Source organism: Trichechus manatus, unplaced genomic scaffold (assembly GCF_000243295.1).
Source record: "Trichechus manatus latirostris isolate Lorelei unplaced genomic scaffold, TriManLat1.0 scaffold00135, whole genome shotgun sequence".
NCBI lineage: Eukaryota > Metazoa > Chordata > Mammalia > Sirenia > Trichechidae > Trichechus > Trichechus manatus.
In genome coordinates, this window is record NW_004444071.1 from 6,663,398 (window position 1) to 6,681,386 (window position 17,989).

Genomic DNA, 17,989 nt, shown 5'->3' on the forward strand with positions numbered 1-17,989 from the left:
ACAGGGGACTGCGAGGATATTCAAGCCGAATTCAGAAGAGGATGTGGAACAAGTGATATCATTGGTGATGTCGGATGAATCTTAGCTGAAAGCAGAGAATACTAGAAAGATGTTTACCTGTGTTTTATTGACTATGCAAAGGCATTTGACTATGTGGATCATAACAAATTATGGATAACATTGCAAAGAATGGGAACTCCAGAACACTTCATTGTGCTCATGCAGAACCTGTGCATAGACCAGGAAAGGTGTGCTTCAGGATTGTATCCTTTTACCATACTTATTCAATCTGTATTCTGAGCAAATAATCCAAGAAGCTGGACTATATGAATAAGAAAGGGGCATGAGGATTGGAGGAAACCTCATTAACAGCCTGCTATATAAAGATGACACAACCTTGCTTGCTGAAGGTGAAGAGGACTTGAAGCATGTACTGTTGAAGATCAAAGATTATAGCCTTTAGTGTGGATTACACTTCAACATAAAGAAAACAAAAATCCTCACAACTGGGCCAATAAGCAACATCATGATAAATTGAGAAAATATTGAAGTTGTCAAAGATTTCATTTTACTTGGATCCACAATCAACACCCATGGAATCAGCAGTCAAGAAATCAAACAATGCATTGCATTGGGCAAATTTGCTGCAAAAGACCTCTTTAAAGTATTAAAAAGCAAAAATATCACTTTGAGGCCTAAGGTGCACCTGACCCAAGCCATGGTATTTTCAATTGCCTTATATACATGTGAAAGGTGGACAATGAATAAGGAATACTGAAGAAGAATTGATGCCTTTGAATTGTGGTGTTGGTGAAGAGTATTGAATACACCATGGACGGCCGGAAGAACAAACAAATTAGTCTTGGAAGAAGTACAGCCAGAATCCTCATTAGAAGCAAGGATGGCAAGACTCCTGTCTCACATACTTTGGACATGTTATCAGGAGGGGTGAATCCCTGGAGAAGGCCATCCTGCTTGGTAAAGTAGAAGGTCAGTGAAAAGGAGGAAGACCCTCAACGAGATAGATTGGCACAGGGGCTGCAACACAGACCTTAAGCATAACAATTATTGTGAGGATGGTGCAGGACAGGGCAGTTTTTCTTTCTGTTGTACACAGGGTCGCTATGAGTCAGAACTGACTGGATGTCACCTAACAAAAACAACAACAATCTTCACAGGGGCAGATTGCCAGGTTTGGCTGTTTTCGGTTAGCAGCCGAGCACTTAACCACTGAGCCATCAGGGTTCCTGAAAGTAACCTTTAGCAGCCATTAATGCGTTATTAATAGAATACATAATATGGTCACATATCAAGTTGTACATTTATTTGAAATACTACATTTTAAGTTGTAATTTGAGTCGTCCAACTCGTTAGAGAAATGCACCCTAACCATACCAGACTCTTTCCTTCCTTCTTTTGCACACTTTGTTCCTCTTGGAACCATTTTCCTGTCAGTATGTCCTAGTGGCCTCCCAGTCATTGTTGAGGCCTTAGCTTAGCTCTCATTTCCTCAGAGACCTTCCCAGAGCCACCAATTTAAATTGGTTTGTCCTGTACCCTGTCATTCTCACTCAGAACTCTTTTATTTGTGTAATTATCTTTCAGCCCTTCTTCCCCAGTGTCTGCTATTTGAGGTCAGGGATGTCACTTGCAGTTATATTCCTAACACATAGTAAAGTGCCTGGAACTTAGTAGGTTTGAATGAATATTACTGAATGCTACTGGTTCTTCATAAGTGCTTATTTCCTGTGCACTAACAGAACAATGGAGACCTGGTGGGACAGTGGTTAAGACTTGGCTGCTAACCAAAAGGCTGACAGTTCAAATCCATCAGCCGCTCCTTGCAAACCCTATGGGACAGTTCTATTCTGTCCCATAGGGTCGCTATGAGTCAGAATCGACTCGATGGCAACAAGGTTTTTAGTTTTTAACAGAACAATATACTATTATATATAAAAATAATGAGCACTATCAGAAAACTTTGGTTCTTTAATTTCCAGCTGTGTTATCAAATGACTGTACAATCTCACTCTAGGTCTCAGTGCAAAATGAAGAGACTGAATCCTTTTCAAGGCCCCTTTAAGATGACAGTTCGTTTTTCATATTTATACACTAATATGTAACACAGAGAAAACTAATATATGGTGGTTTATTGTCATTACACATTTGATGACCTTTAAAAATATTCGTGTTTTCTATTTAATTCTGACAAAAGTGAGTTAATTACATAAATATTATACTAAAAAGATTAAGATATAAGGTGTATATTTGAATAACCATTGATTGATTTCTAGCTTTTTTTCTTTCTCTCTCTCTCTCTTTTTATTTGTTTTTGCTATAGTTTGATTCCATATAAGTTGATGCATGATTGGAAGGAACTATTTTTTAATGGAAAACCCATTTATGAACAAGCCAAAATTAAGTCTCTACCGGCTAACCCCTCTGAAAAACAAATTATAGAACTGGAGAAAAGGGATTTGCTAGATGGCAAGGATTATGAAGAATATAAGGTACAAACTGATGAGGACTAAATAGAGAGAATGCAACATAATAAATGGTTTTACTTTAACACTAATTTTGTGATATTTAATTTTGTTCTCATTCATAAAAGTGGACTTTTTATATTTCCATTTTCCCTTGGTTTATTTTTACCTACAGTATTAATTTTTAAATGTCTAGATTATTTGTAATCTATTATCTGTTATTCCATTGACACTAGAAGAGCGGTCTGAAAACATCAAGCTTAATACATCATCTGGGCAGATAGACTTCAGAATTTTAAAAATACTTTACTTATTTGCATTCTTTTTCTTTGTGCACAACATCTACCTTTGCCTCAAAAACCGTTGTTAAAAGGCATTTCTTTAGTAATTAATCTAAAAATTATATTGTGTTTGCAGGCAAAATGGAAGAAGAGGGAGTTAAAATTTTATGAGTAGCATAAATTCAAACAATATTTAAAGATTTAATTTAAAAATATTATTGGGTGCCAACTGTGCTTCTCAGAAGAACTGTGTAAGAGCTTTAGATTAGACAGACTAGGATTCCTACACTGGCATTATCATTTACTAGTTATGTGACCTCAAGTGACCAAGTGCTAGGGGACTCAGCTTCCCAATTTATGAACTGGGGATAAGAACATACCTACCTCATTTTGGTGATGTGAAACTTAAGATAATCTGTGTTAAACACTTAGCCAAGTGCATTGTATGTTGTTTGCAAGTAATAAATATTAAATTGTGTCCTCACCACCTCCCTCTCCCTACCCCATTCTATCCCATCTTTAGAAGGAAAGATGTAGAAATAATAGTTATTGAAGTTCTGGGTAGATCAACAGAACAGAACGAAAAATGAGACTTTGTATTATTAGGGACAGTTACTGAATGAATTCCACAAGAGTGGTGCGTGCAACGTGAAAAAAAGAGAAGGAAAGTTGATCGGACCCAATCATTTTCTGGTATTTAGGAAATGACAAATGCTTATTGAGAGTATGAATGAATAAAATGAATTTTACACAGTGAACAGGGGAAAGTGTAAAGGAGCACTGATTGTGTAAATATTAAAAGAAGCTAAGTTGGTAGTAAAAAAAAAAATAAGGAAAGAATATAAGGTTATGAGAAACTAAATGTACAACATATTTTAGTTGAATAAATATGAATTTGTATCACCAAGAGAATTAATACATAGTAAGGATTGACTAACTGGAGCCCTGGTGGCACAGTGGTTAAGAGCTTTAGCTGCTAACCAAAAAGTCGGCAGTCCGAATCCACCAGCCACTCCTTGGAAACCCTACGGGGCAGTTCTAGTCTGTCCTATAGGGTCGCTATGAGTCAGAATCGACTCGATGGCAATGGTTATGGTGAGGACTGACTGCCCTCTCTGAGTTTACAATTTGAAGGAGAGCTAAACCTCAAGCCTGTGGAGTTGATTCCCTGGTGGCACAGTGATTAAGTGCTCAGCTACCAACTGAAAGGTTGGTATTTCGAACCCACCAGCCACTCTGAGGGGGAAAGATGTGGCAGTCTGCTTCCGTAAAGATTACAGCCTAGGAAACCTTAGGGGCAGTTCTACACTGTCCTAAAGGGTCACTATGAGTTGGAATTGACTTGACAGCAATGGCTTTGGAAGGGCTGACTAGAACCTTAAGGAATATACGCACATGTTTATTTTGCAGGATTGTAGATCCAATACGTCAACCTAAAATAAAATGCCTCATAACAAAATGTTTTGACAGTATCAAACTATATGAAGAGATTTCTTTCCATGATAAATTAAAAGTTATTTTATTTGACAGATTTTACTGATTCATGACATATTTATTTCCAAGTTATTTCTTAAACCACTCAATCTCTTCTATTCTTGTTGCTCTCATAAATCCGGAGATCTGGTAGATTGTAGCTTAGCAAAGGAGTTGTCTTTCTTTATAACTTTTTTCTTTTTTGGGAAATGGTTACCACAGGAACACACTTGTCTTGCCCACATCCTGAAGCAGCTGCTACATTTTCTTTTGCAAGAAATTGTAGACTTTTGGTAGGAGTTTGTAAATGTCTGGTGATGCAGTTTATTTTCTTTATAGCCTTTGCAGTTTTTCTAGAAATGAAAGTTATATCAGGATTTCTGATATGTGTTTACATGCTCTGTTCCTTTTTACTACATAATGGGAATCATTCCACATACAAGTGTTAGGATATCCTCTGAGTAAACTATTCTATCATCATTACTTATGTTTAGAGTTTTTCTCTCTTTGGGAACTTGTGCTAATTGTTCCTACATTCAAGTAAAAATTAAATGTTTTCCACTTGCAAAATATGTCGTCTGGTTTTGCCTTTCGCAAGAGGCAGAGGGGCAAAGCATCCTAGCTTAGCTAAAGAAAACAGTTACACACATCTGTTATTGCTAAATTTGCTCAGGATTTTTAATGTTTTCAGATAAATGCATAATGTGTAGACTAATCTTCGAAAGTTTATATTTTTAATATACTTTTATTGATGTCCATATCTGCCACCCCTAAAGACCTGATAGCTCCCAGTTTTGAACCCAGGTATTTAAAACTATATTAGAGGAGGTTTCTATGCTTGAAATTTTAAAATATTATACCTGGAAATTGGCATAAAAACAAATTTTTCTTCTTGTATCTGTCATATGCAGCTGCCGAAAATTCAACTCTTCTTTCTTAATCTTATTTACTAAATCATCACACTCTGTTTATAAAATAGCTACATGTGAGAATGCTCTAGAAGGCTCCAGTCCAGAAATGGTGTGGCCAGAAGTATGTTTTATCTCTCATCAGAAGGAGGCAGGAGCAGCATCACAGAGCAGCCACACTCCCATGTGGGTTCCCAAGCACATGACAAGGATAATGATAATGAGTCACTTAGTGAGCAAGTGGGTAACCAATTGCCTTGAATCAGCTCAGACTCATAGTGATCCCATGTGTCAGAGTAGAACTGGGCTCCATAGGGTTTCCAATGGCTGATTTTTCAGAAAAGATCACCAGGCCTTTCTTCCGAGGTACCTCTGAGTGGACTCAAACCTCCAGCCTTTCAGTTAGCAGCCGAGCATGTTAACCATTTTCACCACTGGGGCCCTTAAAAACCAGTGGAACATGGGGAACTGGGATAAGCCAGGAGGCCCAGCTACTCTAGCTCAACTGGCAACCACAGCCCCAAATAGCAGCCAGTGATTCTCAGTTACGTAGTAGACTTCACCTGATGAACCCCAGACCAGACTCTCCCAAATGCAAATCCTTTCCGTGAGTCTTAGTGGCAAATGATTCACAATTCAGTAGTATTTTGTTTTTTTCATAAGCTGTTTACAAGCAGTAACCTACTAGATGAGTGTAAGAGTTACTAAAATTTTGTATTCAAAACTAAAATTAGCTCACGGCCATGGTTTCCTGAAGACTCAGATTTTTCTAAGAAGCCTGTGCCACAGAGAGCATGGCAATTTGCAAAGCTCTACTGTGTAAGCCCCCAACCAGTGTAGTTGGGGTTCCTACCATTTGGAGGAAGGATGCACTGTTTCTGGGACATTATTCATGTTGTTCTGAGTTGATCATGGCTTTTACTTGCTACACTTCTTGTTTTTATTGAAAAATTACAGTTTAAGTGCATCATGATCAATTCAGTTTGCTGCAGTTGTTGGGTTAACCCTAAAGTGTGTGCTGTAATGCACATTTGCTTCAATAGCATTTTTGCCTCACAATTTTCCACGAACTTTGACTTTAAGATATGTTTATGTATGTTTTGGTTCAACATTCATACTTCTGTCATTACAGCAGATGTATACATATCCATGCCCAAAATTGTTTGTACAATGACATAAATTATCACTAGGTCTATTTCCTAGAGCCCTGGTGGCACAGTGGTTAAGAGCTCAGCTGCTAACCAAAAGGTCCGCAGTTCGAATCCAGCAGCTGCTCCTTGGAAACCCTACTCTGTTATATAGGGTCGCTATGAGCCGGAATTGACTCGATGGCAACGGGTTTGGTTTTGTTTTTTTAAGTCTGTTTCCACTGGAGAATATGAACGTGTGAATAAATGGGCCATGAGGTTGTTTACTCCTCCTAAGTTATAGTCTTCTGGCTAATTTGACTTACATGCTTCAAGCACCACCCTACTCTGTCTCTCCAACACTAGTCTTTGATGATGATCCAGTGACTTTTTAGGTTTGACCTTTGGTAGTGGACTCTCCAGCTTAGCTCTTGCTTTGTTCCCTGGCTTCCCAATGACTGACCCAGTCTCCATAGTTGATTAATAAATTCCCTTACAGGCAGATAATCAACCTTAGGCCTGTACCCCTCAAGTGACATCACTGACTAACTGACCCAAGCACAGTAATAGATTTTAGTAGATGAGTTTTAAGGCATGTAAGTAGATCATTAAATAATTTTTTCATTAACAAGACATATCATAAGGCTAATGTGGAGAGTGCTGTCTCAGCTGCATCCATTTTTAGTGCTGCCAGCTGGGAAGAAGGTTGGGGAAAGAAGAGTCACTTAGCCAAAACCTCTCATCTGTGACCTGCTTTCTCCCCACCTCCATGACTGAACCAAAAGTGTCATAAAGATATTTTGATGAGAGTTTAAAAGTGGCAGCATCTGTCAGCCACCCCACGTATTCAGGAGGAAACCTCAACATTTATTAATCCTCAGGGACCATGAGATCTGTTAGACCCCACTTTGCATTGTGATGCAAATGGTGAAATTAAAAGTCTCACAATAAGGAAAAAAAAAAAAGATATTCGTGTTTATTTGAGACCCTTATAAAATGTCCCTTGAAGTGGAAACTTAGTAGTTAAGTGTTGGAACCCTTAATTTCAAATGAAATTGCCTGTTTCATGGCCCAGGCCTCTTTTGTCCCCTGCTGAGAAGGAAATCTTAATGTTAAATTCTTAAAGTCTTAATCTTAAGTCCTATCCTTTGACTATGAAGATGATTCTATTGACGAATCTAAGCATTGATTCTGTCTTGATTATCAATTTTAAGTATAAACATGGAAAATTTTATTATGAAGCTCTGAAAGGCCCCGATAGATTCTATGTTTCTATATCTTATTTTTCAGATATGTGGAAATATAACTGACTTAGTAAACAGAGTAAACAGTTGCTTACACAATGGGAGTTGAGATACTCTGCTTTAAAAATTCAGCCTGCCATTGTACCTGATGTCCCACATTATCAGTCCTTTGGGTTAAACCTTCAGAGTCACCTGCTAAAATACAAATATTCCCTAAGATAGGTAAGAAGAATCATGATCAGCCCCCCAAAACAGAAAGGATCTAATATAGGTTTGGTACTGAAAGAACATTCCCACTATTGTTCCGGTTCAGTTTCTAGGTTATGCATTTCATCAGGTGAAGTTTCTCCTCTCCATTTCCTTAAGACTTTTGCCTCTAACACTCTAAATTCCTTTAGTAATAGTAAGGCTGTCTGGCTGGCTTTTTCAGGCTAGGCCCCATTATGTGGCTGTGTCTTGGTGGAGTCACCAGTATGTCCTAGGATACTGATTCATGGTAATCAAGTTTAGTGATACTAAATTACAGAACAGAATATCAATGTATTAGTTTTCAAAGGGGTATATAGTTGCCCTAAGCCCTTGATATCCAATAAGAAAAGGCTATCTTCTAACTGTTGGGAGCCAAGGGTCTCAGAGGGCTGATGTGGCTTTGGCAAAGATCTGGAATTTGTGTTTATAGGGTAGAGGGAGTAGAAGGGGAACTTGAGTCATGGGAAGGATATTTGACTTCAAATTACTAGAATTGAGACAAATGGTGTTCATTAGAGAACCATGGTAGGAATAGTTGAATTAAGGCAAAAAGGCCAAGGCATTGACCAGAATTGATAAACTATTTAAAAAGCCAAAGAATTGGCACCCAGATAGAACTGGAATGGAGGACAATAAGGACAGAGTCAAAGAAAAGAGTCCTGGATGACCGACATGAATAAGACTAGAGTGAATGCCCACCACTCATTTTTTATTTGCTCTTGATCACACAGATGAGGGAGAAGCCAATCCTTTTCCAGCCTTTCTCTCATCTGGAGCCAGGCAAGGCAGAGAATGGTCAAGACTTCCCTGGGCATACCACCATGATTTCTTCTGGTTCACCCTCTACCTACCTTGCCAAGAACAATAGCCTGGTTCTATGCATCAAGTTCAGCTTATCTTCAGTCAATTACTCCAGCTCTCCACTTAGTATTTTGGAGACAGGCCATGAGGGTCTGAACTCTAAAGTTATATCTTGGTAGATAAATATAGCAAGAATATAATGGAGTTGATCATCTCAAGGAACTTAAATGGATCAGAGGAAGTCTTTGAATTTTGGTGTGGGGCAGACGTGTTGGACTGAGAAACAGAAAGGCTCTTCCACCTGAAAGCCCCTTCCACCACTCCTGTCTAGTTCCCAGTGCCTGTCAGCCATATTCTTTGGTGTATTGGACCTGTAGCAGTCTCTCATACATTGATCAGCGCCACCTCTAAGCTTTTTGTGAGTGGTCAGTAACTCTTAGAGGTATCAACCTCAGCAGTGAAACAGAGAAAACAGAGTGGTCATTACTATGAAAGAGAGTATTGTGTGTGGAAAATCTTTGTGAATTTTGCAGTGGCAAGATAGAACAAGTCACGATATCTCTATATTTTGTGGTGTCATTTTTGGGTGAATAAGCGATTTCTCCACTGAGCTCCTAAGTCACTTTGGAACAAGTCTGATTAACGCTCTCTGCCTGACTCCACTATTGGCTGGGTAGTGGCAGCAGACAAGTGAATTCAGATGTAGAGGTGTCTAGAAATTGCCTTCTAGCAGCAAGACTATGAAAGTTAGTATGCAAATGATCTTTTTTTCTCATTAAACAGTTAGTGTACATATTTTATGACAATAGTTAACAACCCCATGATGTGTCAACATTGTCCCTTCTCAACCTTGGGTTACTTATTACCAGCTTTCCTGCCCCCTCCTTATGCAAATGATCTTGAGGGAGACCACCACCTTGAGTTTGAGCAGCGAAGGAATGAAGTTTACTGTTATTATCAGGAAGGCCACCACCAGCAGAAGCACAAGGAGAAGTGATGTCATCCCAAGGGCACTTGGGAAGTCAAGAGAAATGCAGTAGGCTTTGAGTCTTAATTAGTTTTTAATGCAGACAGTTGTGTTTTGAAAAGTTGGGTTAACTGCACAGCTGCTGTAATTCCCAGCGTTCCCATTCAATGCCTTGCAAAGATCACAGTGACTTGCTAGGGCAGAAATTGCAGCCAGGAGTAGGAACCTATCATTTGGGGTGAATAAGCTCCTTCTCTACTGAGCTCCTAAGTGAATCACTTTGGACATGTCTGGAATCAATGTGATAAGCAGAAGCCCTTGCCCAGTGCTTTGGCACTGGATTTCAGCAGCAGTTGGTGTAAGTTTTCAGGACAGAGGATTTCTCAGGGTGACTTAATTTTAGCTGCTCTCTGCTAATCAGACTTGCAAGACAAAGTATCAGCCCAGTGAATTTGGCTGCCTGGTATTTAAGTAATTTATAACTCAAAGTTTGAAAGAAGGCCTGACACTGCTTGCGAGCACTGAGATCTCTGAACTTCTGAACTTGGTACAAGCTAGAGTGATTGGGTTGCATAGTGAGGTGCCAGGCTCCCTCAAGTGCGGGCCTATAGGCTTTGACAGTGATCTTTGTCGCATGTTGGGTAATTGAGTGTGGCCGATTTGAATTTCCTTCTAAATATAAGCACAAGTAGATGGCTGTTGCCCTGGGTCTTCTTTTGTAAAAGACTGGAATTAAACATGTCTGTTCCACAGTATCAGATCAGAGCAGATTGGGGAAAGTTATTGCTTGGACAAAAGTGATCATATCTTTGAGTGAAAGCCACTATTGGACCAGGACCAATTCTTCAGATTTCCTAATGATCCAGAATTAACTATGGAATGGATCGACAGGCAGGCATTGACTATACCCAATCCTGTTTCTTGCCAGAACACTCCAGTTTAGCATGGGGCTCCAGATGGCAGGTGAAGTAGAGCTAAGTGTTTGCATCTCCTGGCCTTAGATATGGTGTGGCCCAGACTGAGCCCTCTGGCACAGGGATTTGGACTAGCCACAGTGGAGGCCTGCCCGCTCTCTGGAGGTGCACCCCCTGCCAGTGTCAGTGAGAAGTGGACATCCCCACCTCCGCGGCTGTCTGGAATCTGAAGGCCAGGCTGTTTGTCAAGAAGATGTGGCCAGGTAGCCCACCATACCCTGACCTGATTGAAGGTCAAGTAACTTAGCAAGGCTGCCAGGTACATTTGTCAGGGCCAGTTCATCTTTGAAAGTTGTTCTGAGACCTTCTTGAAATGGGGCCCCAATACATGAGCCATTCCATGACATCTCCTGGATGAGGAGTCAGAATTCAGTTGCACGTCAGCTAACGTCCCTCTCTTCCCTACTTCCTTGTCAAAGGCAGTAGATAACAGCACCAATCCTTTCCATTGGGACATGTCTATAGGTCCCATAAGTAATAAAAGAAACATTGTGTTAGTTTGCCCCTATGGGGCTGCCAAGCTACACAAGCAAAATTCCTCACCAGACAAGATGTACAACCACATTTCTACTTTTTCTGAGAATCCTGGGTAGTTGCCATGAATTTTTAAATCTGAATTATGAATTCATGGAGTTCCTCTAGATTTTTTCAGGGTTTGGGTATAGTTGGAGGAGAGAAAATCCAGGAAGGGGAGGCAAAGAACAGAGACTCCAAAAGTTACAAAGTCTTACCTTATTACTTCCCTGTGGAGTTTGGCTTTTTTTTCTGAGTACCAAATTTCCCAAGCACAGTAAATGGAATATAGCCAAGAAGACTTTCTGTGTTGCCATAGCAATAGGTGTGCTCCAATAATAATCAGTTCTCTCTGATGAGACACTAGGACAGGCCCAGCCAGAGCGTCAGCTAGGAGATCAGATCAGAATTTTGTCTGGTGCCAGGGATTGAATTTTCAGAGCTGAAACCAAGATGGTCAAGATAATTTACCTGACGTGGCCAGAAACAGGAAGAGGGAGAGATGGGTCCAAGCCAAGTCTTTTGAGTATGCCAGTGATCAAAGCTGAGATTGGGTAAGAACCCAACTAAAAAATGAAAACAAAGCCAGCAGGTTGGAAGCTATGCAGAGCAGGAACAGAACAGGACTCAGATTAAAGGCTTGGAAGCAAAATGTGGAGGCCCTACCTAGGCAATTACCACAAACAGAGCTGGAATGTCTGCAGCTGATTTTTATTGTCTGCCATTAATAGGGTACACTTGCTAGGAGACCCAAGGCAAATAGCCAGGTAGGAATATGAAATAAACCAGATCACAAATAGCCTCTGCCATAGAGCAGCTCTTTGCCTACCCGTTCCCACAGGCTGCTCTTGACCCTTCTTCCAAGACTCTGGACTCAGCCCACCTGCTTGGACCTTCAACAGCTGTCAGCTCCTGACCATTTTGTACTTGACTTCTTTCCTACCTATTTTCTTGGTGTTTTCCAGGCTAATTATTTGAGTTCCTGACCAGCCCTGTTCCATTGCTATCTATGCTCAAGTGTGATATGTTTTCTCTTCCCAAACATGGACTCATTCAGGAAAAAGGTTTACAATTAGAGAGTTGTTTGGTAATGTGAATATAATCAATGTTCATAAGGAATTATTTTCCCCAAGTGGTGTTACCTATTTTCTTTTAGGTGATATGGGGATATTTCCATATTAAAAATTAAGACTTGTCATTCGTCTTCCCTGACATAAAATTTCAGAAAACAGGAATATTTTTATCCCCTAATACACTTTAAAATGGCATTACAACATCTGTCTTCTCCCTTTTAAATCTCTAGCAGAGTTTCTTACAAAGTCCCAAATTTATTCATAGTTTTTCATTTATTACATTTTAAGTGGGATTTTTTCTGCTGAGATATAAAGAGATACCTTAATTTAATGGAGGAGCTCTCTGTAAATTATACTACAGACTAAGTTACTGTTAGACAGGTTTCCTGGCTTAACTAATGTCATACATTGTGTATGGATTCTTGCTAGGTTCTACGTATGAAGATGGCACCTTCTAATCTTGTTCCTGGGTTTTGGGTTGTATTGTGTTCATATATCTTATTTGAGAACATATATCAAAGATGAATATCCAGTAAACGATTAACTCATTTATTCAGTTCATATATATTGAGCCCATGCTATTGATTCATTCATTGAATCAATCAATATATTGATTAATTGATATTTATTGAGTGCCTACTATATGCCAGCACTGTCTGAGATGCTGGTGCTGTAAAGTTGATTAGGAGGGAGATCCTTCCCTCTTGGAGCTTGCAGTTGAGTGAGGATGGAGAAAAAAAAAAAACATACCAGAGCATGCTACCAAGTGTGGATAAGCCAAGATGTTATGGGGGCACATGGGAGGGATCATTTTGGGCTGGCTGGTAAGTATGAGTAGAGGTCAGTTGGCTTAAAGGTATTAACTCAAAACTAACCTAACCCTATGAACTGTGAGCTACTTAACTTTCCTCTCTTTGTATTTTCTCCCTGATGTTGTTTAATTTCAAGTATGTAGACCAAACTAAGCTCAGTAAGTGTTTTGGGTGTCCTTATCAAGAATCTCCTGTCTCATCAGAATTTTGTCAGTAACTGCTAAAGATATCAATCTAGGGTACATCTAAAAAGCTTCAAGGGGAAATATGTAGATTGTCCAATTAATTAGCATATTAAAATGAGCATTTGGATTGTGCTTAGTTAAAATATCATTTTCTGCCCCAAGTGTTTGGACTTGAGTTAACAAATTACTTCAAGTCTCCCACTCACTAACCCTTTTTCCTTTGGTTATAATTTAGCTATTAATCAGATTATTTTCCAATAGACTTGAAATTTTATTGCATTTTGAATTATTATAATTGATATGTTATTTGATAACAGTTTTTAGGGAAAAGAGGTTTCTACTGTGAAAAAAAATAAAACCAGTAATTCAACAAAAAGCTGTTTTCTCAAATACTATAAAGTAAGGAACCCATAACTAAGATCTAAAAGTAATCACACAAGTAGATCTAAAACTTGAGTGTGCTGGATTTTTGAAATAATTATAATCAGTTATAGAAAAATTACACTGAGAGCTGTTATTATTAAAAATATATTCTGATAAATAAATATCTACTCTAACTCTGTGTTGAGTCACTATTAGTATAAAGTTTAGGATTTATCCTATTTGCTTAATTTAACTACTAACGTTAAATGCAGATATCAAAGAGTTGAATCCAGGATGGTAATTACTATAGAAATTAAATTATAACAGAGGGTTTTTGGTGTCTAGTCCAATAAAATATCTTTCATTATTTGTTTTTCTACAGTGGGTTGAAAAAATCAATTTATGGGACACCACCAGTATTTATTTTTAAAAATGGCACTAGAACAAAGTAAGATAATACAATGTAATACAATATAATAGAAAATAAAGCATATCACAACTAGTAAGGACAAACATTTCATGAAATTTTTTTTTCTGTTTTATATATACCTATATATGTATGCAAATACTAGGTCACAATGTAAAATGTACCTCATACGGACAGTCCTGGTCAAAAAGTTTGGCAGTCACTTTCTTAGAGGATACAGTACAAGTGGTAATTATGTTCCAAGAAAAGCTGGGCAGGTCAGGGAGTACTGACAAGGGTTCAGGCCAATGAAAAATGTACAAATTTAGTGAAGAAGTTGACCCTGAAGTCTTGAGTAGCTGGAGAAAGATCTGTCATGACAAACATCACTATAATACCCTCTGGAATTTGAGGTTTGGTAATGACTGCAACGACCCCTGAGGTGATTGCTACAAGCCTTAGCTGTGTTTCAGGTATCACAGGATGTTGTCTATTACTCCCTTCCTGCAGAGTGCTGTGCCAAGAGAAAGCCAGCTATAGTAGATGCAGAGTTAAGGCAGCCTGAATGTCTTGACATGGGGCAGTTGTGGTGCATCTGCTGAACTCTAAAAGAGGTATGGCCTCATTTTGTGGAAGTACCACCTGTGGTGTTTCTTGATTCATTTTATTACAAGCTTCCTCACTAAGTCCTCTGGCCACTGTACCAAGCTAATCAGTCTGATATTCAATTTTATAAAATATAGGTAAAAATATTAAAATTCAGGAAGACCCAAAGGAACTGTTGTTGTTGTTAGATGCCGTCGAGTCTGTAGCGACTCATAGCAACCCTATGTACCACAGAACTAAACACTGCCTGGTCCTGCACCATGCTCACAATCATTGTTATACTTGATCCCATTGTTGCAGCCACTGTGTCAGTCCATCTTGTTGAGGGTCTTCCTCTTTTTCGCTGACCCTGTGCTTTACCAAGCATGATGTCCTTCTCCAAAGGAACTAGTAAATGTCAAAAACAGTGCAACTGTTATATTCCCCTAGGAAGTTCTTTCTCTCTCTTATGGGAAAAAGCATTTTCCTTGTTCCTCTGAATGCATGAGTAATTAAATTACAGGACACTTAGAGCCTACTGGAAGAATATCTGAGGCACTTCAGGTCATACAAATGTCAGTAAGTTCTTGCAATCTATGAGGACAAGCACTTACTTGATCATGTGTCCCTTCAGGTTAGTACCAGTTTATAAAAGCTGCATTTGAACGTCACCACTAAAGGTCATTGGCATAACCCAATAAGACTGTGTTTTATTCATTGAGGTGCTAGTAAAAAAAATGAGATTTTTATGGACTGCTGACTATCTGTAGACCCAAATTCTGTTTATCCAAGTTTGTTAATGGACTGTGTCTCTCTCCTCTTTAAAAGGGTGGATGAGGAAGCTCTATTCACAGCTTGGATCTTTAGGAGTGGCAAGAAATGAGAATGAGTTGTACATATGGCTTTGTTCCAAGGGTAGACATGTGCATAGAAGTAAACCAAATTGGTTAAAAAAAAACCATGCAGCGCCACCATCATCATCATCCAACCACTTGGGCAATGTTACAAGCAAGGAGGGGATCTCATGGGCACATGCACGATTTTAGGCTTGCCCTTGAAAATTGAACCTCAGCCCACATTCAAGCACGTTTATTCCCCAAAACCAAAAACCAAACCCATTGCCGTCGAGTGGATTCTGACTCATAAGAGCTCTGTAGGGCAGAGTAGAACTGCCCCATAGAGTTCCGAAGGCTGTAACCTTTACAGAAGCAGACTGCCACATCTTTCTCCCATGGAGCGGTTGGTGGATTTGAACTACTAACCTTTCAGTTAGCAGACAAGCACTTAACCACTGCACCACCCGCGCTCCTTTGACCAAGAGCAGAGGCTGTTTATGTTGTAATTTCATGATCTCTGTGTATAGGTAGGAGCCCTGATGGTGCAGTGGTTAAGAGCTCAGCTGCTAACCAAAAGGTCAGCAGTTCAAATCCACCAGCTGCATCTTGGAAACATTTTAGGGAAGTTCTGTGTCCTGTAGGGTCCGTATGAGTATGAATCGACTTGACAGCAGCGGGTTTGGTTTCCTTTTTTTTTTTTTTTTGGTGTATAGATAGATGTCACGGATTGAATTGTGTCCCTCAAAAAATGTGTGTATCCATTTGGCTGGGCCATGATTCCCAGTATTGTGAGATTCTCCTATATGTTGTAAACCCTGCTTCTATGATGTTAATGAGGGAGGATGGGTGGCAGTTGTGTTAGTGAAGCAGGACTCAATCTACAAGATTGGATTGTGTCTTGAGGCAATCTCTTGAGATATAAAAGAGAGAAGCGAGCAGAGAGAAGGAGGACCTCATACCATCAAGAAAGCAGTGCCAGGAGCAGAGCGCATCTTTTGGACCAGGGGGTCCCTGTGCAGAGAAGCTCTTAGTCCAGGGGAGCATCGATGAGAAGGCCAACAGAAAGAGAAAGTCTTCCCCTGGATATGACACCCTGAATTTGGACTTGTAGCCTACTAGACTGTGAGAAAATAAATTTCTCTTTGTTAAAGCCATCCACTTTTGGTATTTCTGTTAGAGCATCACTAGATGAATAAGACAGTAGACAAGAATTCCTGGGGAAGGATAGTTGAGGAGAGGTGGACCCGCTAGGTGTTGATGAATCTTTTTTTTTTTTTTTTATCTTCCATTAAGTGAAAGTTTACAGTTCAAGTTAGTTTCTCATACAAAAATTTATACACACATTGTTATGTGACCCTAGCTGCTCTCCCTATAATATGACAGCACACTCCTCCTTTCCATCCTGGATTTCTTGTGTCCATTCAACCAACTTCTGTCCCTTTTTGCTTTCCCATCTTGCCTCCAGACAGGAGCTGCCCATTTGGTCTCATGTATCTACTTGAGCTAAGAAACACTCTCTTCACGATTATCATTTTATGTGCTATAGTCCAGTCTAATCATTGTCTGAAGAGTTAGCTTTGGAGTGGTTTCAGTTCTGGGCTAACAGAGAGTTCTGCATCCCACTTTTCTCCTGCTCCATCAGGAACTCTCTGTTTTATTCTCTGTCAGGGCGGTGATTGGTGGTAGTCAGGCACCATCTATTTCTTCTGATTTCAGGCTGATGGAGTCTCTGGTTTATGTGGCCCTTTCTATCTCTTGGGCTAATATTTTCCTTGTGTCTTTGGTGTTCTTCATTGTCCTTTGCTCCAGGTGGGTTGGGACCAATTTATACATCTTAGATGGCCACTCGCTAGCTTTCAACACCCCAGACACCACTCACCAAAATAGGATGCAGAAAATTTTAATAAACTTTGTTATGCCAGTTGACCTAGATGTACCCTGAAACCATGGTCCCCAGACCGCTGCCCCTGCTACTCTGTCCCTCAAAGTGTTTGGTTATATTCAGGAAACATCTTAGCTTTTGGTTTAGTCCATTTATGCTGACTTCTCCTGTATTTCCTGTTGTCTTTCCCTTCACCTAAGATAATTCTTGTCTACTATCTGGTTAGTGAATACCCCTCTCCCCACCTCATAACCATCAAAGAATGTTTTCTTCTCTGTTAAACCTTTTCTTGAGTTCTTGTAATAGTGGTCTCATTCAATATTTGTCCTTTTGCAACTGACTGATTTCACACAGCATAATGCCTTCCAGAGTCATCTGTGTTATGAGATGTTTCGTGGATTCATCATTGTTCTTTACTGTTGCCTAGTGTTCCATTGTGTGGATATACCATAATTTGTTTATCTGTTCATCTGTTGATGGGCATGTAGGTTGTTTCCATCTTTTTGCTTTTGTGAACAGTGCTGCAATGAATATGGGTGTGCATATATATTCGTGTGATGGCTCTTATTTCTCTAGGATATATTCCAAGGAATGAAATTGCTAGAACGTATGGTACTTCTATTTCTAGCTTTTTAAGGAAGTGCCAAATCAGTTTCCAAAGTGGTTGTACCATTTTTCTTTCCCACCAGCAATGTATCAGTGTTCCAGTCTCTCCACAACTTGTGCAACTGTCGCAACAGCAACGGTTGTCGGGGCGGCAGAGACAGTAACCAATGCCACAAGTCTTACAGAGAAGTGGGGCCAGGAGGGTCACTCTGAGGAGTCGA

The 17,989-nt window shown here is 39.6% G+C and overlaps 1 protein-coding gene across 1 annotated transcript in view; it reads left to right on the forward strand.

The window, feature by feature from the left end:
• Positions 1–17,989, forward strand: part of SPEF2 (sperm flagellar 2) — a 265,827-nt gene that overhangs the window by 57,221 nt on the left and 190,617 nt on the right. The window contains exons 7-8 of the mRNA XM_012558083.1: positions 1,606–1,634; positions 2,342–2,529. Coding sequence (XP_012413537.1) covers positions 1,606–1,634; positions 2,342–2,529 — 217 coding nt within the window. The remainder of the gene's footprint in view (positions 1–1,605; positions 1,635–2,341; positions 2,530–17,989) is intronic.